The 27,152-nt window shown below is 41.9% G+C and overlaps 1 protein-coding gene across 1 annotated transcript in view; it reads right to left on the minus strand.

Moving 5' to 3' along the window:
* The window catches only part of ror1 (receptor tyrosine kinase-like orphan receptor 1), a 127,019-nt gene extending 113,850 nt beyond the window's left edge, over positions 1-13,169 (minus strand). The window contains exon 1 of the mRNA XM_034080324.1: positions 12,755-13,169. Within this exon, the coding sequence (XP_033936215.1) occupies positions 12,755-12,860 (106 nt within the window). The 5' untranslated portion in view covers positions 12,861-13,169. The remainder of the gene's footprint in view (positions 1-12,754) is intronic.
* Between the last annotated feature and the right edge of the window lie 13,983 nt (positions 13,170-27,152).

Genomic DNA, 27,152 nt, shown 5'->3' on the forward strand with positions numbered 1-27,152 from the left:
CCAATTTATTTGACCAGAGTGATAAAAACTGATATTTTGCTAACAGTAGAGTGCAATAAGATATAAATAAACCCATGGTCTGATAATGAGATTACATGTTTTTTTCATTCTCCTTGAAACTTTAGCTACAGTGTTTCAGCTCAAACTCCATTTCCTTGTTTATCCGGTGCCCAACTGGTGTGAAACCTGGAGATCCTGAAATGATGGGTTACGAACGCGAGGTGGTAAGCCTACTGAATCTTAGTTATTAGCCTTGCTTTGATAGACATGGTGCCTGAAATTACTCCCTGTCAATGGTAGCTTTCTTCCTGTCTGGGTAAGAAAGAGTAGGAAGACGATTCAGGAAAATGACACTAAAAAAAGGAATGTAACAATATAATATTTCAGCAGGAAAAAAAGGTGTAGATTGAACAAAGGGAACAGAGAAGAAAGGATAGAGTAGACTACATGGCTACAAATGAGAGCTGCTTTCAGTAACACGCTGAGAGAGTGAAGGGTGCAGATAGCCGCTGATGGGGGCTCCCAGTTCTGGATGTCAGTGCTAAATGGTACGGTGCGGGCTGAAGACAGCAAACTAATAACATATCTTGGCCTTTTTTTTTATAATGTTAGCAGAGACACTTTTGTATCTTACTTCCAGTATACCACCAGGATATAAAGTGTGCAACCATGCTTAGTTTGGAAATAACAGATATTAAAATGTTAAATTCAACATGACATACTGTAGGATAGGTTAAAACATTTTTTAATCCCTCTCTCTTATTTTGCCTATCCCTCTTTAATATATTGTAAATCCAGCCCAACTCATTACGACCTCTATTATTAGTCAAAGTCATCATTAATGTATAAAGCACACAGATTTACATAACTTTTAGTGTTTGATCTTTAGCTGGCAACCATTCTGCTTTATTTACTTTGCATTTCAAGTATTTCCTTCCCCTCAGCGTTCTCTCTCTCTTTCCTGTGTTTCTAGTTGTGCAGTATAGTTTATGATATGGTGAGCACTGAGCAGACAGCCACAGGACTCGAAGGGTTGCGCGAAACAAAAGCTGCTTTTCAGCTCTCGGGGCTGATACCGCCCATCTCTGCTTCATTCAGATAGCTGAAATATGCCGGCTGGAGGTTTGAGGTGAGGAGTGGGAGGGGGTGGGATGTTGCTCCTGGCCTCCTCTTCCCACAGCGGCTGAGGTGAAAATGACTTTACCATGTGAAGAGGTTGTGGTTGCTCCCGCAAAGTATGTAGCCCTGCCAAACTGTCCATCATGTCTCGTCTTAATCTGAATTCTGAGGTTATGCTAGGACGCAAGTACAGAAAATCTTATTTAAGAGCATGGTCATGTTTCAGGCCCGGTCACTTGTGCATGTTTTAATGCATTTGAAACCATAGCCGGGGCAAAAAGGCATTCAATTTCTGATAGGGGTTGTAAGAGAGATGGGGGAAAATGCTTAAACAGTAAGATGTTTCAGAGTGTTTCTCTGCATGTTTTGTGGAAGAGGGTGAGTTTGGAGCGACAGAAAGTGTGTGAGAGAGGAAACAAGGAACTTGGAAGGCTCTACACCAGGTGAGTTTTCCTGAGGGCAGCTGGAAGTATTTTCCCCCTCATTTAGCAGTTCATGAAAAAACCACAAGCTGCCAGCTGTGACAGAGGGCACGCACCCTGCTCACACACTGTAAACACACACAGTGAACTCAACCCAACCTGTGTGTGTGTGTGTGTGTGTGTGTGTGTGTGTGTGTGTGTGTGTGTGTGTGTGTGTGTGTGTGTGTGTGTGTGTGTGTGTGTGTGTGTGTGTGTGTGTGTGTGTGTGTGTGTGTGTGTGTGTGTGTGTGTGTGTGTGTGTGTGTGTGTGTGTGTGTAGTATTTTACTGTAGTCCAGTGTAAGCCACAGTCAGATCTCTATCAGGGGGAATGTCCGTCTCATTAAAATGAATGTCAGATGAAGTAAACGGAGGGTGAAGACATCAAAGAGATCTATGGGGAGCTGAATAAATCTGGGTTTAAACTCACTACAAACCCATTTACGTCAGGAATTTGAATATGAACCCGACCAAGAATCTAAAAATAATTTTCCTTGAAGTTGAAAAACACCCTTTGATACAATCCAATGTAGTATACATAGACAAATTCATCTACTGATGGATTGTATTGTCAATGGTTATAGGCCAATAACACATAAAAGTATTGTTGCTGAAAGAGCTTTGAATATGTTTCTTAAACATGTACATTACAAAGTCTTAATAGTTTGAATAATTAAACACTTTGTACCTATGGCTCACCGCTGACCTACATTCCCTTTTGTTATTCCACACATATCGGCACTGTGTTAAACCGCTGGTTCCTAATTGCTTTCCCATTACAGTGCAGCCGAGTGATCTTGGTGGCCTTCCAAGACCACCAACACTGGGACATGGGGCGTGCACATTTGCAAATGCATACCACCAATCAGTGGCTGCATTACTGTGTAAGCACAGACTTGGGGGGGGGGGGGGGGGAAACGTGAAGGCTGCTATCTGCCACCAACCCAGCTGTAAAACACTTCTCTGCTATTGTCTGGGCACATCTTAACTACTGCTTTTCTTTCAGTTGTACTACCTTTGGGCCAGGGAAGCCCATGTAGCTTGCGTTAAAAGAATGCAATGTTTTCACATTTAAAGTAAAGGAGCTTCGGGTGGCTCTTCTGTACTGAAGAGGATCTATGTTCCATGCTTTTTTCCAAAATTATCTTTCCTTCCCCCACAGTGCCAATGCAAACATCCTGAACTATAACATCTACCAAATATCTCATGGAAATAAAACCTAAAATCACATGTGGAGAACTTCCATGTTTTTTCACTTGTTGTCTAATAAAGAAAACCTAGCCGGGAAGATGCAAAATAAATATATAGGATGTTTCATTGCTGCCATCTTGGTCACTCATTTGACCACAAAGCACATGACCCTTGTTACCGTTTCCTGAACAGAAAGCGTGTGAATTGTTGGTACTATGTATGTTTAGCGATTCTAAAAAGAACGTCCTTGCTGGGAAATTGTTCATTTCAAGTTGAAGCGCATCTTTGTCCACCTTGAGTAGAGGTTGGAGCCAGCTGGCTGGAATTAAATTACATTTTAAATTAAAGAGTAAATAGACTGTTTAAGCCTGGGGTGCAGAGCGAGGGCAGTCGGGGACAACGGGTCACTGCTGTCTGGTCGTGGATACAGACAAATAAGAAGCTGCAATAACAGAGAGCAGAAACAGAACAAATCCGAAGATGAGAAGAAAGAGGAGGAGATGGACAGTAGGTAAAAAAGGGTTGGAGAAAAAGTAGAAGTAAGTAGGAAAGCTCAGACAAACTGCCAACCTTTACCACAAGACATTGCCGTATTTGGAGAACGGTACCAGCAGGGGAAACGTATTGCTTGAACTCCCACTCAAACACTCATGAATCAAAAAACGATCCGTTTCGCTCCGAATAATCAGAACCAGCCCATTCTGAATCAGAGCTTCACCAGAGCATGTCAGGAATAATAATCCACAATACCCTCAACCAGATTTGTTTCTCTTCTTTTACAGTTTCACTGCAGCAGGACCCTTCAGGCTACATACATCTACAGGGACGAGCCCAGCCTTCTTGCAAAACATCATTACCCAATGCATGCAACAGTATAAACAGTTGTTCATCTCAATGAAAAGCTCAATAAATATTCCAGTTAAGTGCAGTGGAGCTGTGGCTAAATGTCTGGAAAAGATGCTGACGCTGTGCCATCCCTGCTTTACCCCAATCATGGCTGTAATGGCATGACAGGTTTTACATTCCATTAAAGATTACTCTGGGGTAGTTTAATGCGGGAATCTCTTTTCTTCCGTTTGAAAACAACATAGCATGCATGCATTGCTTAGCATTTCCAAATGCAAACATGAAAATATTTACATTTGTAGGACATGTTGAGCGTTGACACGATTACTTTCACTTATTTTGTAAGCATATTTTTCACAGTTCACATCATATTTGACTATGAAGGGTATATGATCAATGGCCCTTAAACCCATGTTCCACTCGCTAAAACTGCTGGATAGAAAAATAGTGTGAGAGACGGAGGGCTGAGAGGTAATGAGCTCTTGTGGGCAAAGCTTAGCATGGCTGAGGCAGCCACGCAGAGGTTAAGCAAACAGGCAGTGGGATCACGCGGGCCTAAGCCTCTTATACAGGCCCCTCTGAGGAGAAGATCATTGACTTCTGATAGGGGGATGAAGGTCAGGAGTTGTCAAAGATCAAGGGGCCACCATTCCTATATGCTTATTTCTACATGTCTATCAATGGCTGCTTATTTCTGTTAAGCTTTTCTATTGTGTTTTCACAATGTTTCAGCTCTTTCATTGATATGATTTGCTGAGAGTAGCTGTCAGTCAAACGTCTCTATGAAAACATTTTCTCATCTCAATATCATTCCTCTAGGCTTTCTCTTAACCGAGCCAGGCCCATCCCAGTCCTCACTCACTATCCATCTTTTCATCCCTTACTCAAAAGCAAGTACTTTTGTTCAATGAACCTCTTCCTCCCCCGGGTCTCCCTCTCCTGCTGGGAGTCGCAGTGCAATGCAGTTTCATTTCCTGCCTTGCTGAAATCAATGCTTTCTGAAGGAAGGAGGGGGAGTGGGGAGAGAGCCGGGAGAGACAGATATATAGAGGGACAGCAAAACAAGAGTGAGGTGTGAGAGGACTGTTGGCATGCAGGACACAACCACACTAGTAAGTAAACTTGACTTGGGTCCAAGTCAGTGTCAGCTTTCATAACCCTTTACAGGGAAATTAAACGGCTCGAAGTGGAAATATAAAAAACAGGAGGCTGCTTTAACGGGCAAACTCAATTTTCCCCTCAACACTCCTTATTGTTGTTTTTTTTGTTTTGCCTTAGCGAGAGAGAGAGAGATTCTGCGGAGGGCATTAGCGGCATCCCGCAGGATAAATGTATGAATTCCTGGGCGGGAGCGTCCCAGTTGACAAGATTCCTTTCCGCCCGCCCCGGGATAAATTCAGTGTTCTGAATGAGCTAAAGTCTCTGAGTGAATGAGACAGAGATGAAGAAGATAGCATGAATGTGTCAGTTACAGAAAGAAAGATGCCTGCTATGACTATACCACAACATTACATTACCATTCCCCACAAAAACCCACAGCCGCTGGGACATCAAACGCAGGACTCCCTCAGTGTTTCTACGAGCCTCTGGTTAACCCATCTGGACAGTCAGCAGCGTAAAATGTATGACTGTGTCCTTCCATCCTGCTATTCTTTTCACTCGCTTGTTTCCGTTTAAAACAGACCCACAATCTGGATAGTTGGACTACACAGAAGTCAATAACTTTGCCTTTGAAAGAAGACGCCGTATGGTGAGTCCATCAAGCCAAAATGGATTTAAGAGGCACCAGCGACTCTGTGGGTATGGCAACAGCGTTTCCCCAAGACCGTGAAGAGGGCTTTGAGGGTTTGCCAAAAAGTTGGTTATTGGGACTTTTATACTGACAGCTTAAGTTTCTGAAACAAAAAAAATAGGATTTGTTCATCTTAGGCTAGAATCTTGAGAAATGGAACTGGAAGAAGCAGTTCTACCAACTTTCGTCAAGAAACTGACCTGATCACTGACGTTTTTTGCCTAAAAGTCTGATTACTGAGGCGGTGTATAATGTCACACAGGGGCAATGAGTTCCTGGATGCTGCAGAACAAGCCAGATGGCTAGCCAGCAGTGGTTTGGTAGATTGGCATTAAACTCACGGTACTTCAGACTTAGAACCAGTGAGACCTTTAACTCCGGAATCCTTGGTCAGTGTGGTCGACAGGATTACAATGGATAAAAGGGGAATTTCCATACAAGTCAAATTTCTCATGGTCTTGTGTTTTTTTTATTTGTGCTAAATCACTATTTGTTTATATTGTCCCTGTCAGTTATTATCACTAATTACAGCCCTGCTGGACATTGAATTAGATGTTGTTTTCAGCAGTCATACTGGCAAATTAAAGCATAGCTGCTCCAAAGCTGAGCAGTCCCGTCAATAAGCAGTACCCGTCTCCCTAATGTGAAAGTTTGAGATCCTTTGACACCCATTCCAGACAGCCCCTCTTAACTCTTCTGTGTGTGGATGAAGTGGCTGGGTAAACACTAGCTGCTGGTTAATGGGGAGCTTGCTTAGAGAACAAAGCCTTCGGTTAACCAAACACGTTAAGGCCATGTCTACACACTCTTACAGATCAATTTAAAACACTGTTTAAGACAAAGTCAACACTAACCCGACCAAGTCCAAAAATGTATAATTTTCCTTTTTCAGCCTTATGTCCAAATGGTCATCACGGCCAAAAAGGGAGTCTTTTTAAAAAGACAGCTTTACCTTGTGTTTACTTTGAATTCATGCATAGCCGATCACACAGTCTAGTTGTTGTCGTAGATTTAGATTTATGACCTAGACGACATAGCAAGCAACAACATGTAGACATTTGATCAATGGCTGCAGTGTAGCAGCGCAGGAAACACTGTTCAATTTAAAGCTACCGGTAATTGAAGATGAAGTCCCAATTTAATACAATTGTGGTTAATTATTTTCAGTAGAATACCAACAAACACAACCATACGAAGCAGAGATTTTAGTTGAAGGTTTTGATAATTTTAGGCTCTTTATTGCGAACTTCGTTTTTGTCCTGCGAAGGCAACAATAATTCACACATGCAGGTCTTTGCGCTGAAGGCAGACTTCTAAACACAGTACAATAAAAAGGTTTTTTTGATAAAGTAAAAACCTACATTAGGCACACACTTTAAACAAAAGAGATCAGTATGCAGGTTCAATGAGCTCATGAAACATCTTAACTTTAAATCCCCCACTGAAACCAATGAAATGGAAAAGGCTTATACATTCACCTTGTTGTTATTACTTCAGCAGATTTGCTAATGTATTTGGTGGCCAAAAAAAGACTAAGACTAAAAACCCATTACTAATCTTCAAAAGGCAGAATTCCTCTACTTCAGGATTAAAGTTTCTATCGCTACTGATTGTAATTACAAAGCAATATAAGACCAGAAAGAGCCAAACACACTTTCTCTCTATATGTTAAACAAACAGCAAAACTTCCTGAATGACTAAATCAGAGGGTGTACCACAAATCAGTTCTGAGCCCCCAGAAGCAAATCCAACACTATATCTATACAAACACATTCACAGGGGGTCAGTTAACTTGAACTGAACACAAATCATTAGATTCCCCAAAAAATTCGAAACATCTCTGCTTTAATAATTCCACATGCAGACAGTGGTTTGTATTTAGTTAGCATTTTCCACATTACGTACTACAGAAAATGTGCTACTTACATTATTTCAGTGTGTAGGTTAGAGATGTGAAAAAGAAAAATGGCACAAAAACAAAGAAAAATAAAGATTTGTATGAGGGAGCTGCCAAGAATCATTTGGGAAGGACAAAACTGTGAAGAAAATACATGTGATGATCTGTTGTATTAATAACTGCAGAGTGATAAGTTTATACGAAAGTCTAAGTGGAACTGATGGTCCAATGGTTTCGCAGCGAAACCACAGCACCACGTGGGCGAAAGAGCCAGCGTGGAGCCACAAAGACATATCTAGTCTGATATTGAGGAAGCCAAGTTATGACTAAACATCCGTCGCACAATCAGCACATTACTGTAATGAATGAACTAAAGCTTGTGTGCAACAGCTGGCATCACAAGATATGTTTTACGCTCGAGTCAAAGATGTTAAATGCTGACAAAGCATTACCAAAGTCGTTATGATTGCGTCTCTTAAGAGAGCAGGAGCTGGTGTGGAGCCACCCCGCTCTCAGTTATTGTTGAGTAAACACACACAGCGAAGCCAAGAGCAGCATGTCAGTCAGCCAGGCAAGAAGGGCCAAGTGGAGGAGACACTCAACGGCCAAAATTAACTGTACAGACAGAGAGGGAATGGGACAGTGTGTGTGAAAGAAAACACACAGCCAAGAAAGAGAGCAAAAACGGGGAAGAAAATAAAACCTGGGAGAGAGTGCCAACATTTCCCCCATGACAGTAAGATAAGAGGAGGGCCAAGGAGTTTTGAAGTCATGCTGATGTGGGTGGGGTGATGGAGGGGTTGATTATTCTCTCATCCTCTAGCAGGGAGAAGGTACGCTCGTGTGTACAACCAGCAACATACTTTCAGGCAAGAATATCTGAAGAACTTTTCTAAAGAACACATCATTTGTATCCATAATGCATGGTTTTCATAACAGTGTCTGTATGAGTGACAATTCACCAGACACTTAAAGAACTCACTTATAATGTGCATACATAAATGTGCAGCTGGAAACATCTTTTAAAAAAGAAGCTTGTTCCATATGCACTGAAATGTGGCAAAAACACATCTTTGGGGAGCAAAGCTGATAAAGTGGAACATTTCTCTATTGACTGATAACATGCACATATTTTTGGGGAAAATAAATAATGATATTTTTGGCAGAGAAGCCCATAAGGTTGCGGTATTTAATACCTTGGTAGGAGTGTGGTGTCGTACAAAGACCTAATTGTGGCTGGACGGGGATCTGCCCTTCTGTTTGCAGTGGGGGTTTCTGAAGTCCTTAATGCTATGCAAACAGGGCTTAAACAGATTTACTCTGACACATATAGGGGAATTTAAAAAGCCATGTTTCATCCTAACCCCTATTAAATACAATGTAGCATGAGCTCCACATATTAATCCCGGGCATAGCTGGAAGGACGCGAGCAGAGCAGTAATTTGATAAAACTGCAATGAAGAGTGGTCTCAATCAAATGTAGAGCTCTTTAAGCCAGAGGTATCCCCACAGTCCTCCACATTAAACTATGCCAAGTCCATATGGGAAATTGATATGCAGTATGTGTGGCTTATTCCATTAGACTCATTCAAGTGTCACTTTGTCTTCAGCACGCTCTCGCACTTACTGCTTGCTTAACAACTGCAGCAAAGAACTCTTTGTATTGTGTGTGTTTAAAGTACAGCAGAGAACATTTTTTATGTGGCGTCCGTAATTTGTCATCCAGACAGCATGCAGTCGAAAATCATCAACATGGTATTGAATAGAATGTAGAGAAGGCTACTTAATTTGTAGTCTGACATACAGAGCAGGCACAAATATAATCTGTGTCTATTATTTACCGCACTATTTTGACAAAAATGAATGCTACAGTTTATTTACCAACGCAGGCCTGACTGTTAAAATCATTGAAGTGCCACAATGTCATTTACACACGGCTTCTCAGCTGCAACACTACAACCTGAACCAATGTTTTCTGTTCCTTTTGTTAATCCACCACTGCATTTCCCTGAACCCTGCAGAGTGTTCTCTCTCCAACAGACTGACCTCCTGTGCAGACAGTAAACGGCAAGAAAAGGGTTTTCACGCTTGGCTACAGTTTGCAGTGGCAGAAACTTTATCAAACGCCTCCAACGAAGGATCTGAGTGAACACTTCTCAGCCTCTGATTAAACGATGCCTCTCGGAGGAAGTCTGACCACTAAAAAACAAGCATGCTCCACAGAGTGTGTTTTGTGGAAAGAAGAGCATTTTTCCTGTCAATATAATGCGGATCCAGAGACATTTTCACTTCTTACCATTCGGAAAAAGAGTTTTGCCTGACATGGCAAAGTGCAGATCCACAAAAAAGGAAAAACCTAAGATCAGCCTCTCCTTCCTAAATTCCTCTGTCAACCGAGCATCGACGACATTTTATCAGGACAAACAACTGCACCATTTACAGGCATCACACATCATAAGGAAACTTCATATCTCATGTATTCTCATCAATGAGGTAGTCCTGCTTGGGAAACGACATCGAGAAAGTCCGGGGCAAAAAGCATTTAAAGTTATTTGATGCTTTATATATAATGTTAAAGCAAATTGCCTGCTGGCAGAACATCAGTCAAACAATTAACACACAATATTCTGCAAACAGTTTGCCCCTATGGCAACACTGAGGCACACCGAGCCTTGGCAAACACATGTGCTTAATAACAAGTGGGAAGTAGGTAATTGCCAGTGCACGACGTGGTTTACACACCGATGTTTTAAATCAGTGACATTAAACAGAGTCCAAGCGTTTGATTTATGGCTATGTCCTGATTATATTAATGTCCTCGACTTTCTTCACATTTCACACGCTCAAAATGGAGTCAAACTGTCGAAAAAAATAGGTCCCCCTCCCACCAGAAAAAAGACCATACATCTGTTTCACACATACAGTCCCTGCCACATTCTTCTATGTCTGCCAAAAGCTTTTAGGGATGAACACCACTTGATGCCTGAGTTAGTGTGCACTGTGCAGAGTGGGAGTTAACACACCAGAGCTATCCATCTGAAAGAGATGGAAGACCACTCAGACCAAGAATGAGCCCGACGATTCCCAGAACATCTGGATAAAATATAGATAAACTGAATATTGTGACATATAAAGGAGACAATATTGCGATGATAAAAAGCACAGAGCAGACTTAAAATCTCAAAAGGGAGAGGCCACGATATGCAGTTATTTGAGTGCATAAAGAAAGAGCTACCATAACCTCGAACATCTTTTTCACCTCCTTGCAAACGACTCCCTTAATAAGAGACTGAGAAAATACCAGAGGAAATATAACAGTACAGACAGACATCTCAGGAGCAGGCAGAGCAGGACAAGCTCTTACACACCGAGTCTGTAGCACCGAGGATTTCTTTCCAGGGGTGAAGTGCCTTTAGTGTCAACAGTGTGTTCTGTTGAAAACGGCAGCGAGGCAGTTCCACCAAACATGATTTATAGCCTGCCTGAGTGTTATTAAAAGGCTAAATGCAATTCTAAAACTGTTTTCACATAGTCTCTGCCCTGCACAGGACCTTTTATGTTTAGAGGTGAATGTCCCGTGTTCAGAAACATTTACACCGTTTATATAGCTTGAAAACATTGCAGTCCATTTATTTTTATGAACATGTCACTGATTATTACTTTGAAGCTAAAGGGCAGGGGCTGAGAGATATAATGACTATTTAAGAAGATATGTCACATCCTGACTGAGTTGGCACAGATACACTTTTTGTTAAATGTAATATGGATGGATTTTTGTGAGTTATTGTAGGTGGCTGTGAGAAGATGCAGTTCTTCAGAATAAAAACCATGCATGCATATATATATATATATATATATATATATATTGTTGGTTTATAATCCTTAGTCATGTCTGTCATGTACATGTAATGAAATTCCCTTGCTGTGGAGAGGGGAAGCCCCTGTTGTTCCTGGAGATGTTGGTATTTTAACCACGCACAGAGACAGACCACTGACCTCTGACCTGTTGACTGGACACTCACAGAATGATCAATAAACGTGAGACCTGCAAATAAATCTGTATCTGTAGAAAAAGTCTAAATCCTTATAGCGTGCAGCTACATAATCTCTAAGAGCTTTTCAATCGTTTTATGGTGTCCAGCATTAGGAGGACATTTCTTTCTCTATGAAAAACAGTATTATCTGTATGAAATGTAGATGTTCCCTTTCAACTACGTCAGTCATTTCAACTATTCAGTCCATTTTCAGATATAAAGTAGGGGCCTTGAATCTCCATTCCATATTCGATCATGAAACTCCATCTGAAGAAGGTATAGCTAAATCATCCAGTTAAGTAATGTGGATTAACATTCCTTCCTGCCTCAAGAAAAAAGAGGGCCAGGAAAAATGAAGAAGGGATGACCAGAGAAGGCTAGCAGTAAGCATTACGCTCAGTGCTGCATATTCTGAACGCCACTTTTTAAAAAACTAAAAATAACAACCACAAGCATTTAGGGAGGACAGAGATAATCCAAACGAACCCCAATAAACATTCAGAGAGGGAATACATCATTTCCCATCAGGGAGGGGGAGATTGTTGTATACACTATGCGGCCAGAAAAAAATAATCGCACTCCACAAGCGGTTTCATAGACAATATAAATTGAATTCAAACTGAACCAAAAGCTGGTTACAGATAACATCAGATACGTTCTTTAACATGTTAATACCACACACTCGGTCGTCTGTTAAAGGCAGTGTAAATGTTGTCATTTACACATTTGAATAGGCCAAAAATTGTATAGCTTTATTGTTAACCAAAGAGGAAAAACCTGAATAATTACCAGGATTGTTTGGGTGTTTTGTGAGAGGCCATTTGGACTGTTTCCACAGGCCTAGGTTTTCACAAGTTGTCTATTTATTCTCATCTTACTGCCTGAAATAGCCACTACTTAATCAACCCTCTATGTTTAAATCATGTTTGCCTTTAAATAAAATGTTATTCATCCCTTATCTATATATTCAGCTAAATCACAGAGGGGGTGGTTGGGCTCACAATAGCTATCCAGCTGACTCGTTAAGAGCCCCCCTATTGTCTGCCAATGGAGTCAGGGCTCTCCCCGTGCTGAGGCTTCAGAATGACAATAGGACGATCATCTAAAAACCAAAGATCATTTACATGAGAGTGGAGGCTCAATGATGGAAAACAGCTCTGCTTAATACAACAGTCAGAGGACATTAGTGGCATAATTTCAGGAGCGAATAACAAACAAAGCGGTGCTAACAAATAAACCATGCTGCCCTTTATAAACACAATGACTTAAACTGACTTTAAAGTAAAAGCAACAATACAGCTATGGTAACAGCGGAGCAATTTTCGTCAAGGTGGGGACATATGACATGGTTGAATGAATTGGCGCATGTTGGGATGAACCGCAGAGAGAAAAGGGGAAATAAAGTGGAGACTCACCAGAGGCGCTCAGCTCCAGGACGCTCTGGAGCAGCAGGGCGACCCACAGCGCGCGGGCTGGACATCCCAGAGGAGGCTGGCTCGCCGCTGCCCGAGTTGGATACATTCCTCCGGCTCTGTGTCAAACCTTTGTCCGCTTATCACATCCACTTCACTCAAATTGTTATTTTCGAGCCCCTCCAAAAACATGTACGGTGCCTTGATAACTTATGCACTGTCTGCAGCAGCTCTCTCAAAGCGCACCTCTCGGTAAAAAAATAAGAGTGTGTGGAAGAAAGTTGTCTCTCCTGGTTTCTGTCTCTTTCCTCCTCGCTGGAGCCCAGCACACTTTCCCCCTCTCTGACTCTCTCTTCAACTGAGCGCACTCCTTCCTACAAACTTCTCTGGAGAGGCTGTGGCCGCACCATGGGTCGCACCAGCCACATGGCTCTCATTAGCCATGTGTCGCCACCCTGTGTTTACTATAGGAACTGCAAGAGGACAGGAAGAGGCATTTAAATGCAATTGTCTGACAATAAAGCGTCATTTTAGGGCGACAAAAAGTGATGTTAAGATAAAGAACTAGTACTAAATTAATGCTTTATTTAATTGCTGTGAAACACTACAACATAATTCCAAAGTCAATTGAAAGTGTCAGAACATACACTCAATAACATTATGGTGCAATTTTTTTGCCAAATAAAAATATTTAGCAATGTGCAACTGTTCACAGAAATATTTAACCACAAACACTTGATATGGCTTAAAGACAAAAAGTAATGAAGACTAAATAAAAATGACAGCACATTTTATAAAAGATATATGATGAGCACAAAGCACAAAAAAGGATGGAAACAAACTTAAGATTTAGTTATGAAGCTAAGATTGAATCTTGAGGTATGTTATTGACACGATGACAAACTCAGGTAGTGTATCTTTGGATGAATGAATAGTACTATGTAAACCACAGAATGCTTCTCAGTCCCCTGCAGGCTGAGGGGCTCTAAAGTCTAAACGACCACTTTTGTTCAGGCTGTCTCTAGCACACATGATTTACAAGGACCAGTATTTACAAGGAGGAAAATATTCTCCAATAAAAAAATCTGTAAAATATACTAATAATGAATCAAGAGAATGTGAAAGGTGAATTCAGCCTTATATGCTTCTTTATGCTCATATACTTCAGATAATATTCCACAGGCAGTAAATAATTGTACGGGTCAGAAAATGATCAGATTTTTCCATATAATATCTAATTTGTTTAGCAAAACCATCTCATGTCATTGGGTTGAACGTATGTGCTGCTATCTGTGACAGCTCACCTGAGCATATGAAAATAGGCCTGTCTTCAACTACACACATTCTCATTTGACTAAAATACAGACAGATAGAAAGATTAATAAAGAAAAGCCAGCGTGTGTAGAGAAGTCTCTTGTGCCTTCTTCAGAAATGTTAACTACAACACATCACATTCACCAACATTCATACAATTATTAATTCCAGAGCCTTACATTATTATAAACCCACTTCACCTTCTCCTCTATAACTCCACACCTTGTTTCATTTTACTCGGCTCCCTTCTGGATTTTGACACATACTTTGTCTCTGCATGTGTGTCTGCACACACAGAGCGCTTTGACAGATTAATACCGGGGCAGGAAAAGAATGGTAGCAATTTAGCATCTCCGGTTCTGCTATACTGTGACCTACCCCTGCTCATTAGAGGGAAATATCATCCTCTCTGGAGTGTGTTTCGATTTAACTGTTACAGAGAACATGTATGAATAATGCTTTAAGACTGGATTATTATTCGATTGAAGATCTGAGAGAGGGTGCAGCGGGCTGCTCACAAGCATCAGGGCTTCACCTCTGAAATCCCTTGTCAGGCCCAGGGGTCCAGGACAGGGTCTCCCTCCTTAGGACTCATAATCAAAACCGTCCTCTCCTCAGTCATCTCTGGAGATACAGGCTGCTAACCAGAGTTTAGAGATAATACAGCACAAGCTTCCTGTATTCCTGTATACTGTAAGACAACACTTATTCGCAGCATGCCTGGTCCACCATAGGTGGATGAGGAAATTAAGAAAATAGCAATTATGAGAGTTCATAAGCAGTAGTTTGCCACATCTGCCAAAACTCTGATCCAAACCAGGGCTGCGTTCAATTCAAGCACTTCCACATTTGAGTAGAAACTGCAGCTCATTTGCTAATGATGATTAAGGGTTCAGATTCCCTTTAGTGGGTTGGACATAACAATTATGTCATGCCAAAGGGCGCAAAGTGTATAATTGTTCTTGATTTAATTAAATTGTGAGTGAAAATGGACCATCCATCCATCCATCCATCTTCTCCCGCTTATCCGTGGTCGGGTCGCGGGGGTAGCAGTTCCAGCAGAGAGCCCCAAACTTTCTTTTCCCTGGCGACATCAACCAGCTCTGACTGGGGGATCCCAAGACGCTCCCAGGCCAGCGAAGAGATATAATCCCTCCACCTGGTCCTAGGTCTACCCCTTGGTCTCTTCCCAGCTGGACGTGCCTGGAACACCTCCCTAGGGAGGCGCCCAGGTGGCATCCTAACTGGGTGCCCGAACCACCTCAACTGGCTTCTTTCGACGCGAAGGAGGAGCGGCTCAACTCCGAGTCCCTCCCTGATGACTGAATTTCTCACCTTATCTCTAAGGGAGACACCAGCCACCCGGCGGAGGAAACCCATCTCGGCCGCTTGTATCCGCGATCTCGTTCTTTCGGTCATGACCCATCCTTCATGACCATAGGTGAGGGTAGGAACGAAAATGGCCCGGTAGACAGAGAGCTTTGCCTTCTGGCTCAACTCCCTTTTCGTCACAACGGTGCGGTAAAGCGACTGCAATACCGCTCCCGCTGCTCCGATTCTCCGGCCCATCTCACGCTCCATTGTTCCCTCACTCGAGAACAAGACCCCGAGATACTTGAACTCCTTCACTTGGGGTAAGGACTCATTCCCTACTTGGAGTGGACAGTCCATCGGTTTCCTGCTGAGAACCATGGCCTCAGATTTGGAGGTGCTGATCCTCATCCCAGCCGCTTCACACTCGGTTGCGAACCGATCCAGTGAGTGCTGAAGGTCGCAGACCGATGAAGCCATCAGAACCACATCATCTGCAAAAAGCAGTGGTGCAATCCTTAGTCCACCGAACTGCAGACCCCCCCCCCCCCACGACTACGCCTCGAAATCCGATCCATGTATATTACAAACAGGATTGGTGACAAAGCGCAGCCCTGGCGGAGGCCAACCCTCACCGGAAATGGGTCCGACTTACTGCCGAGGACCCGGACACAGCTCTCGCTTTGGGAGTACAGAGATTGGATGGCCCTGAGTAGAGACCCCCTCACCCCATACTCCCGCAGCACCTCCCACAGTAACTCCCTGGGAACCCGGTCATACGCCTTCTCCAAGTCTACAAAACACATGTAGACCGGATAAGCGTACTCCCAGGCCCCCTCCAGGATCCTTGCGAGAGTAAAAAGCTGATCCGTCGTTCCACGACCAGGACGGAATCCGCATTGTTCCTCCTCAATCTGAGGTTCGACAATCGGCCTGACCCTCCTTTCAAGTACCTTGGAGTAAACTTTCCCGGGGAGGCTGAGTAGTGTGATGCCTCTGTAATTGGCACACACCCTCTGATCCCCCTTTTTGAAAAGGGGGACCACCACCCCGGTCTGCCACTCCTTCGGTACTGTTTCCGACTTCCACGCAACGTTGATGAGACGTGTCCACCATGACAGTCCCTCAACACCCAGAGCCTTCAGCATTTCCGTGCGGATCTCATCCACCCCCGGGGCTTTGCCACTGTGGAGTTGTTTGACGACCTCAGTGACCTCCCCCCGGGAGATTGGTGTTGATCCCCCGTCATACTCCAGCTCTGCCTCTAACATAGAGGGCGGAGTTGTCGGGTTCAGGAGTTCCTCAAAGTGTTCCTTCCAACGTCCCAACACTCCATCAGTTGAGGTCAACAACGTCCCATCCTTACTGTACACAGCTTGGATGGTTCCCTGCTTCCCCCTCCTGAGGTGTCGGACAGTTTTCCAGAACAACTTTGGTGCCGCCCGAAAGTCCTTCTCCATGTCTTCTCCAAACTTCTCCCACACCCGCTGCTTTGCCTCGGCCACGGATGAGGCTGCTGCCCTTCGGGCCTGTCGGTACCTTGCAACTGCCTCGGGAGTCCCCCGGGATAACAAATCCCTGAAGGCCTCTTTCTTCAGTCGGACGGCTTCCCTGACCACCGGTGTCCACCAGGAGGTTCGAGGGTTACCGCCCCTTGAGGCACCTAGGACCTTGAGACCACAGCTCCCCGCCGCGGCTTCGGCAATAGAGGCTTTGAACACCGACCACTCTGGTTCAATGTCCCCAACCTCCACAGGAATGCCCGAAAAGCTCCGCCGGAGGTGTGAGTTGAAGGCCTCCTGAACTTGGGCCTCCTCCAGACGTTCCCAGTTCACCCGAACTACACGTTTGGGCTTACCAGGTCTATCCAGAGGCTTCCCCCGCCACTCGACCCAACTCACCACCAGATGGTGATCAGTTGACAACTCCGCCCCTCTCTTTACCCGAGTGTCCAAAACATACGGCCTCAGGTCCGATGATACGATAACGAAATCGATCATGGACCTTCTGCCTAGGGTGCTCTGGTACCACGTACACTTATGAGCATCCTTATGTTCGAACATGGTGTTTGTTATGGCCAATCCATGACTAGCACAGAAGTCCAGTAACAAACCACCACTCCGGTTCAGATCAGGGGGGCCGTTCCTCCCAATCACGCCCCTCCAAGTGTCTCCATCATTGCCCACATGTGCGTTGAAGTCTCCCAGCAAGACTAAGGAGACCTAACAGTGAATTATGCACTCTGTACAGTAGCTCTTACTTCTTAAAACTTCAGTCTTCAACTTGAAGGACTTTGAGTGGGTGGAGAGCATACTGCTAGTGATCCAAGATTATTTTGGACCGCAAAAATAAATAGGCATACCTAAAGTGTATGCGTGTGAGGTTGCATGTGCGGGCGTGACATGGCAATAGTTTCACATACAATTTCAATTAACACAACAAAGAGCTATTGAGCTTCAGTGATATCACGCGCAGAGGTAATATAAACAAAGCAACTCTGTAACTGTCAAACCAATTGAAATTGGTCATGACTGATTGCAGTTTGGAGAAACGTGTAAGGCGATGTTCCTCACATGTCAGTTGTGATTCTTACAGAGGAACCCTTTTTAACCTGTTTAAGCAGCCAAATGAATTTAACCTACGCTGTGTTTAGGTTGTGATAGATACCTCCGAGGAGTGGGGGTTTTCAGAGGGGGAAAGACCTCACCACTGGTCCGATCAAGTAGAGAAATTATTTCTGACACTGGCCTATTTTCCCTTCTTGATGTTTATCAACCTCATTTTGCCAAAGTAGGATATGATTATTAAAATTGCAACCATGCTTGGTGAAAGTAATCTAACCTTCATGGTGGAGCGGATTAGGGTTCTGAAGGTCTGTTTGAAGAGCGGATCCCTAAGGGTTTCTTCAGTGGCCCCAGCACATGGACAGGGAGGCCCTTTGTTACATAGTTGGCACTGATGTCAATACAATTAAATCAAAGGATGAGGGTGGTGGTGGCTTCCCTGCCATCATTTCCATGTTTCTCCAAAACTTTCCCTGCATCGGTTTTCCATCACATCCTCAGATGACTCTAATAATTTGTGTTTAAATCAGATTTTCCTTACCATGGTCTGATAATGTGCTAGCATTTTGCGCATTCTTCAATCAACGGATAACTCAAGACAGTTTCCGTCCTTGGTTAGACATCATTTAATGGCTGACAGACAATATTGGCCTCTCTTCATCCTTTGAATCCCCCTTTTAAACCCCCATTGCAGTCAAATCAGAGATTATCTGTACATATTGCATTTGTACGGGCTTACCTTTCGAATGTCTGTTGCACTATTCCCAATGGGGCCTTTTGGAACATACTGCAGCCAGTGCTGCAATAAATGAAGAATGGAGGGACCATTTACAGCCCAATACCTTCGTTTCCCTGGGAAAGGGAAATCTTACACTCATTACAGATAGTTTACAGGACAATAAACACTTCAAAAGCATCACATTTCCAATCCTTTCCTTAGGTAAGAAAATAGGTAATTGTATACACTGAGGCAACTTTACTGTATATTCTCCAATTATTCCTGGCGCCTCCAGATATATCTGAAGTATTGTGCAGCAGAACAATAATTGCTTGAAGTCAAACACGTGTGTACTAGATTGTACTTCCTTTGTTTGTATTTTTAGTGCAGCACATATGGAAAGAAGATGAATAGAGTAGATTTTTGTTTTTTAAAATGAAATCAGGTTTCGAGAGAAAAAACTGATTGCACTATTGCCTACCTAAAGTATTCAATAGATTATACCATGTAGAGTTTTAATGGTTCAAAATCCGGTTTCTTCTTGATCTCAAATCCTAGATCACAAAGGTTTCTATGGAGTGGTGTGTGGACACAAGCCAGCCACTACTCCCCACTGCTCAGTCCAACTGTGTGGTCAGAAATGTTCACAGTCATCTCATCCTGTTGCTGAAGAATTTTTATGGCCTCACACTTCATCCTGGACACTTCTTCAGCTCCAGAAACTGAACATTGAGTGATAAGATGCTGGTGACTCATGTGGAGCCTCTGCATCTATTGATGTCAGGTTTATTTTTAATAGGGGCTGTTGTCTGAGACTTCAACTTCACACACCCTGTCATAGCTTCTTTACATCATTTTGATAAGCTAAAGCTAAAAGCTTTAGCTTATCAAAACAAGACACGCCTGTTTGAGTTCTTATTTTTTCTATCTCAGATATATCATTTATAAATATGTTCTTTGCACATGGAGAGTGCAAAAACATTTGCAGTTATGTCGTTTCAAATGAGTGGCATACGGGCCTAATTTCTGATTCTTTTTGGGATAACTCACAACATGTGTAGATTCAGTTTCAGGGACATACATCATATCATACCTTCTTAAAAATATTATTTTAGTCTTGCTCACATAGTGTACAATCCCCATTGGCATCATTCTTATGGCCATTTAGGTTATTCCACAATGACATTAAATGGGCATTGCATTATAAGTTATGGAAGAGACTGACAAGGAATTATTAAACCTGACATTTGTTTTCTTTAAATGGGGCATAAGTGAATTGTAAGGACAGAATGACTACAAGAACCAAAGAAGTAAACTCTGATTGCAGTGCAGACACCATAGCCTATGGTCCACTGCGTTGTCCCTCTTCCTGCAGGGGAGCAATGAACAGGCCACTCTAAAAACACAAGGCGGCTCCATGCCAGCTCCAGAGAAAGCCATTTGGACATCTAATAGCTGTGGTCCAGGCCAGTTTAATGTAAGCCTTTTGTGATTACCTGATGTAATGACAGCCAATCCAAATACAGCCTGCAAGCCATTATGAGCCAAGCAAGGGGAACACATTATGTGCTGCAGGATTGCACTGTGTCAGCCTGACAGGGTCTGAACAGTGCAACATGAAAAAGTTTCCACCCGGTTAATGGGACTCCTAAGGGACTGGAGAGGAACTGTTTAGGGCATTTATACATCCCAAATGCCACAGATATCGCATTGAAGGCTGGCTATAAACCCTCAAAGCCTAATCCTTAATCTGAATGTAAACACAGATCAAACATGGGAAATGTTCATTCAGATTTAGCTCATAAAAGCAGAGAATGCTATTTAAAATATGTATCTAACAATTTCTGAAATCACAGGAAATGTAACTTCGTCATACTTTAGAGATGTGTTAGAACAGGGGTGCCCACACTTTTTGGGCCGGTGGGCTACTTTTGAAATGACCAGCTCACCGAGGTCTACCAACCAAAAATAAAATCCCAAATTGCAAGGAGCTGAATAACACGTGTTATGTATACATGGGATAACTACAACAACGCTATTTGGGTTCTTGAACAGAAACAAATACATGAATACATAAAACTAAAATGGCATGTTAACCTCTCTATTTCTCTGTTAAGAAACACATAACAAGCAGGCTAAGAAACCACTCTCCATGTCCTGAAATCTTAAACATAAAACACAAATATAAGTACAAGGAATACAATAAACGAGTAGCACAGTCAACTTAGACACCAGACTCAAATGGGTCCTATGAACAGTCTCTCAAAGTTATAATGAGATATACATAGGTCCAATATATTCGCGCGCGGCTCAGCTCGCGCGCGAGCGCGCGCCGATCGCTCTCTCTCTCTCTCTCTCGCTCTCTCTCTCTCTCGCTCTCTCTCTCACACACACACACACACACACACAACACACAACACACACACACACACACACACACACACACACACACACACACACACACACACCACACACACACACACACACACACACACACACACACACACACACACACACACACACAATGAGCCGGCTCTTTTAAGTGAACGACGGGAGCCGGCTCTCGCCCGCGAACGAGCCGTTTTTTTGTTTTGTTTTTGCGGAGGGATCTAGATCGGCATGAAGGCACATTATGCAATGTGCAATGTGGACATTATCCCGCTTATTACACATGGCCACATTCTCAACAAAGTAACGACATGACTCCCAATAATAATTGAAATGCTTTTATGGATTTAGAAAATGATTTTATTGATTTAAAAAATAGTTTTATGTATTGATTTAAATGGACATGCATCCGCTAAGAAAAGTAGTCCGTTGTTACTGTTTGAACTAACGTAACAAAGGCAGGAACTGCTTCTATAGTGTTTTTGAGGAGCTTTTTGATTACAGATTTTAAAACATCGTTGCTTGCACAATGTGCACAAAGTAGCACAATTGCTGCAGCCTAGCAGCTGATCTCAGAGCACGCTCCCCTCTCCTGCAGGGGGGCGTGGTCAGCTGCAGCTCACAGAATCAGCCCCTTGCAAAAACAGCGCTGGAAAGAGCAAATGGAGCGAAATGAGGCATGGCATTTGATTTAATTATAAAAGGTATAATATGTGGTAAACTGAAGAGCCCTTTGGGAGCCGAAAGAGCCGGCTCTTCTTGGTGAGCCGAGCCAAATGATCCGGCTCACCAAGAAGAGCCGGAATTCCCATCACTACCCGGCACTTGACTGATGTTATATCGCTTTGCATTCTGGGTTAACAGACTGGAAAGCGATAGGTCGCTTTTTCTGTCAATCAAGTAAACTCCTGAATTAAGGAGATGGGTCTGTCCATAGATATATATAAACACTAGATGGCTCATGGGAGATTTTCCAGCGTAGCTGACTGGCCGCCATCTTGCTACAGTCAACAGTTACTCTGATTCGCGTTATGGTAGCTGTTGTAAGGTGAGTGATCTGCACAAAAATACTCTTAACTCGCTGAAATCTTGACTCATTTACAAACGGTTTGGTTTATTATAAACATTATTAGCATGGCTATGATACAGGATGCTTGGACATGTTGAAATTGCAGCTTTTCTTTGTGTATGTGGTTGTATTTATTAGCTGGCTAATAACAAGAGGCTGTCAGTGAGACCTAGTATTACAAAGTTCACCCAGCAACTTTACACCAGTGGGAGAGGCAGAACTGCTCTTTCTTTTCAACATAACTTAAGTTACACATGATTTCTTCCAAGTGGTTTGGCTTGTTAAAAACATCTTGCATTATGATACAGGAATTTGCTGGCTTTGTGTTTACAGAAGTACCTGACTATGCCGGACTTTTGTGCAGCCTACGGATGTCCAATCGCCGCTGTCTGCAAACAAGAACCCGTGGGATCACCACATATGTTTATGTTTGCTCAGTCTAATAAACCCATAACATGGTTGTGAAAGAATACCAAAGCTGAGGCTGGACGATGATTGATTGTTAGTGTGCCGTGTGTCACTGTGTGTCTTATTGGTTTTGTGGTATACTGTATTTTATTTTATTGTGTGCAAGACACATTTAAAACAAATAACCTTGAACCATGAAGCCCCATCTCTCCCCACCTGCTCCTGCTTCCTACATCCACACCACACCAAGTTGTTCTTCTTAATAATAATAATACATTTATGTTGGGGGGCCGCCTTTCATAACACCCAAGGACACCTTACAGGGGCATAGGGGCAATATAGGGAACAATTTAAACAGTGGATTTTGTGATATATCAGCCGGGGTGAGTCAAGACAAACCACAAATGGACTACAAAAGGACACATGGTACAGTTTATATTATTCTTGGTCTTTTTTCAATAACATATTTCAAAGGTTCTGGATTTGTTTACAAATCTAGAAACTAAATACAAAACTAGGATGATATGAAGATCTCATGTAAAAAATAATTGTGATAAATTAGACAGAACTGGCCTGTCTGTGAGCACATTTTATGTTGGTTTGGTTCTTCTGATAAAGGTGTGAATATCTAAATAATATACCAACATATGCTATTGTCATTAGTTGTGTCCCTGTTCTTCAAGCTAAGGCATTGATCAATTAACAACTCTTGGTTTACAGAGTGGTAACATGAGACCGATTTTTATATATAAAATATAAATGTATTTTAATTTTATAATTTATTTTAAATATTGACAATATAATAAAAATAAATGGAAATATATACACCGGCAAATATTTAATAGAAATACCTTGTGTGTGTGTATAGCTATTGCTTTATCTGATTAATGTTATTTTCATATGAAAGTCCATGATTATAAGTATGCAGTATCATAACTACATCTGTGATGTTTATAAAAAACCAAACCGTTTGAAAATCGGTTGAAAATTGAGCAAGCTATGGTTATTTAAATAGTAAACCATAATGTTATGAATGAGAGCACTGCCTGTAGCAAGATGGCGGCCAAGTGGCAACGTCGGTCTCCATTGGCCAGCAGCGCGTGTGAGCCATCTAGTGTTTATATATATCTATGGGTCTGTCTGCAGACCGCAGCAAGGAGGCGTTTCCTATAGGGGCGTTTCCTAACTTTTTTTATCCAGCTGCTTTTATAAATCCTCGCAGAAGAAGTCATTGTTCTCGTGATGGGAATTCCGGCTCTTCTTGCTGAGCCGGATCATTTGGCTCACCAAGAAGAGCCGGCTCTTTCGGCTCCCAAAGGGCTCTTCAGTTTACCACATATTATACCTTTTAATTAAATCAAATGTAGCGCTGTTTTGACTAATTATTTATATGTGTACACATATATCACTTAAATTATTCAAGAAATCCTTTGTACTAAAGTATTCAAAAGTAAAAATTACATGTTTAATATAAATTATTTGCTGTGGCCAATTGTTTTCATTGCATTTACAGACCCGTGTAACTCTCTGATACCACCCAATTAATGCATTGACTTGCTTGTAGAACCACGCTACACAAAACAGATGGCAACACCTATAAAAACTATTTAAAAAAAGGGGCTACTGTATCAACCTATATAAAGTATATAAATATAGTTTTTCTCCCTGCAGGAGAGGGGAGCGTGCTTTGAGATCAACTGCTAGGCTGCAGCGGGGAGAAGAGGGGGACAAAAAGTAGGAAGAGAAGTAATGGGTCAGAAACTATGGAGTCAGATTTGGGTCAATATTCTAGCGCGTAAAACAAGCTACTCACGAGCTGAAAATGTGCTTTTACACGCGCATAAAATGACCCTCGCGCGCAGATTAAACCCCCGCGAGCGGCTCTGCGCCCGCGAGTGGCTCTGCGCTCGCTCGCGAGAGAAACAGCCTTCTTGCTCGCTCGCGGGAGTGTCAGCCTCGCGGAGTCTGTCTACGCGCGCGTGAAAAGTTTCTGGCACTTTGGGGCGGAGCCACTGGACTTTGATTGACAGCTGCAAGGAAACCCGGGGTTGCCAGGTTTGATAAATGCCTGAACTACCAAGAGCCGAGGAGAGACGGCAGCAAAATCAGTTGGACGAGATTGAATGGTAAAGTGGTCCATATGTGTATATATAAGTGTTGCATTTAAGTGATATATTGGTTGTAAAAAATTATTTGCTTGATACAAAAGGACATTCTTTATAACCAATTGCTTTATTATCACGCATTTGTAATATTTGTATGCTAGAACTTTTTGTATTCTTTTTGAAAAATAAAAAATAAATAGCTCACTTGTCATTCATTTTAATCCTTAATTATCCATCCAACACTGAAAAGGTGGTCCTTGTGAAGAGTCTCATCACTATATTCCCTCAGCTGAAAGTCATTTACAACAATAGTTTGCTGAAGATTAAGTTTGTTTTAACCAAGGTATAAGGTTTTTTTAGGTGTGATTTTATGAATGATCTATTCTGTCAACATTTGATGAATTAGAAAAATATTAATGTTTTTAAATGTTAACAATTATTTTCTTAATGACATATTGTGCTAATGAAATCCTTGTAAATAAATGTCCAATGAATTTATTCTTGCATTCAATTTTTTTGAATAAAAACCATATCCACCACCTGGTACTTCCAGTAATCGTCATTGACACACAATGTGCAGATATAACACAATCAAATGTTAATTCTGGTTAAAGAAATATAACACAAAATGTGCAGAAATAACAAATGAGTGTGTTCATCTTGGTTACACATTTATGACACACAATGTGTAAAATGTGCACATTGTGTGTTAGGGGCATGTAACACATTTTGTGTGTAAAAATGATTTACACATAAATAAACACAACACGTGTTGTCCCTGAGCACACTCTGTAGGTGTGTTGAAATTCAACACATGTTGTGTCATATTTGACACATCCCTTCTAAGAGTGTACAGCAGACAGTAGCTAGCAATTTTCGACAGATACAGCCCACTCAAAAATATATTGTTTTATATAAAATAAATTGTTATATATATATATATATATATATATATTAGCTGTACACTTTACGAATATAATAGTTTTTTATGGACAATTTTACCATTCAATCTCGTCCAACTGATTTTGCTGCCGTCACTCCTCGGCTCTTGGTAGTGCAGGCATTTATCAAACCTGGCAACTTCGGGTTTTCTTGCAGCTGTCAATCAAAATCCAGTGGCTCCGCTCCAAAATCCCAGAAATTTTTCACGCGCGCGTAGACAGACTCCGCGAGGCTGAGTATGGAGTTAGATTTGGGTCAATATTCTAGCGCGTAAAACAAGCTACTCACGAGCGGAAAATGTGCTTTTACACGCGCATAAAATGACCCTCGCGCGCAGATTAAACCCCCGCGAGCGGCTCTGCGCCCGTGAGTGGCTCTGCGCTCGCTCGTGAGAGAGACAGCCTTCTTGCTCGCTCGCGGGAGTGTCAGCCTCGCGGAGTCTGTCTACGCGCGCGTGAAAAATGTCTGGGATTTTGGACCGGAGCCACTGGACTTTGATTGACAGCTGCAAGAAAACCCGGAGTTGCCAGGTTTGATAAATGCCTGCACTACCAAGAGCCGAGGAGTGACGGCAGCAAAATCAGTTGGACGAGATTGAATGGTAAAATTGTCAATAAAAAACTATTATATTCGTAAAGTGTACAGCTAATATATATATATATATATATATATATAAAAATGTATTTTATATAAAACAATATATTTTTGAGTGGGCTGTATCTGTCGAAAATTGCTAGCTACTGTCTGCTGTACACTCTTAGAAGGGATGTGTCAAATATGACACAACATGTGTTGAATTTCAACACACCTACAGAGTGTGCTCAGGGACAACACGTGTTGTGTTTATTTATGTGTAAATCATTTTTACACACAAAATGTGTTACATGCCCCTAACACACAATGTGCACATTTTACACATTGTGTGTCATAAATGTGTAACCAAGATGAACACACTCATTTGTTATTTCTGCACATTTTGTGTTATATTTCTTTAACCAGAATTAACATTTGATTGTGTTATATCTGCACATTGTGTGTCAATGACGATTACTGGAAGTACCAGGTGGTGGATATGGTTTTTATTCAAAACAATTCAATGCAAGAATAAATTCATTGGACATTTATTTACAAGGATTTCATTAGCACAATATGTCATTAAGAAAATAATTGTTAACATTTAAAAACATTAATATTTTTCTAATTCATCAAATGTTGACAGAATAGATCATTCATAAAATCACACCTAAAAAAACCTTATACCTTGGTTAAAACAAACTTAATCTTCAGCAAACTATTGTTGTAAATGACTTTCAGCTGAGGGAATATAGTGATGAGACTCTTCACAAGGACCACCTTTTCAGTGTTGGATGGATAATTAAGGATTAAAATGAATGACAAGTGAGCTATTTATTTTTTATTTTTCAAAAAGAATACAAAAAGTTCTAGCATACAAATATTACAAATGCGTGATAATAAAGCAATTGGTTATAAAGAATGTCCTTTTGTATCAAGCAAATACATTTTTACAACCAATATATCACTTAAATGCAACAATTATATATACACATATGGACAACTTTAC

Source organism: Pseudochaenichthys georgianus, chromosome 4 (assembly GCF_902827115.2).
Source record: "Pseudochaenichthys georgianus chromosome 4, fPseGeo1.2, whole genome shotgun sequence".
In the NCBI taxonomy this organism is placed as follows: domain Eukaryota; kingdom Metazoa; phylum Chordata; class Actinopteri; order Perciformes; family Channichthyidae; genus Pseudochaenichthys; species Pseudochaenichthys georgianus.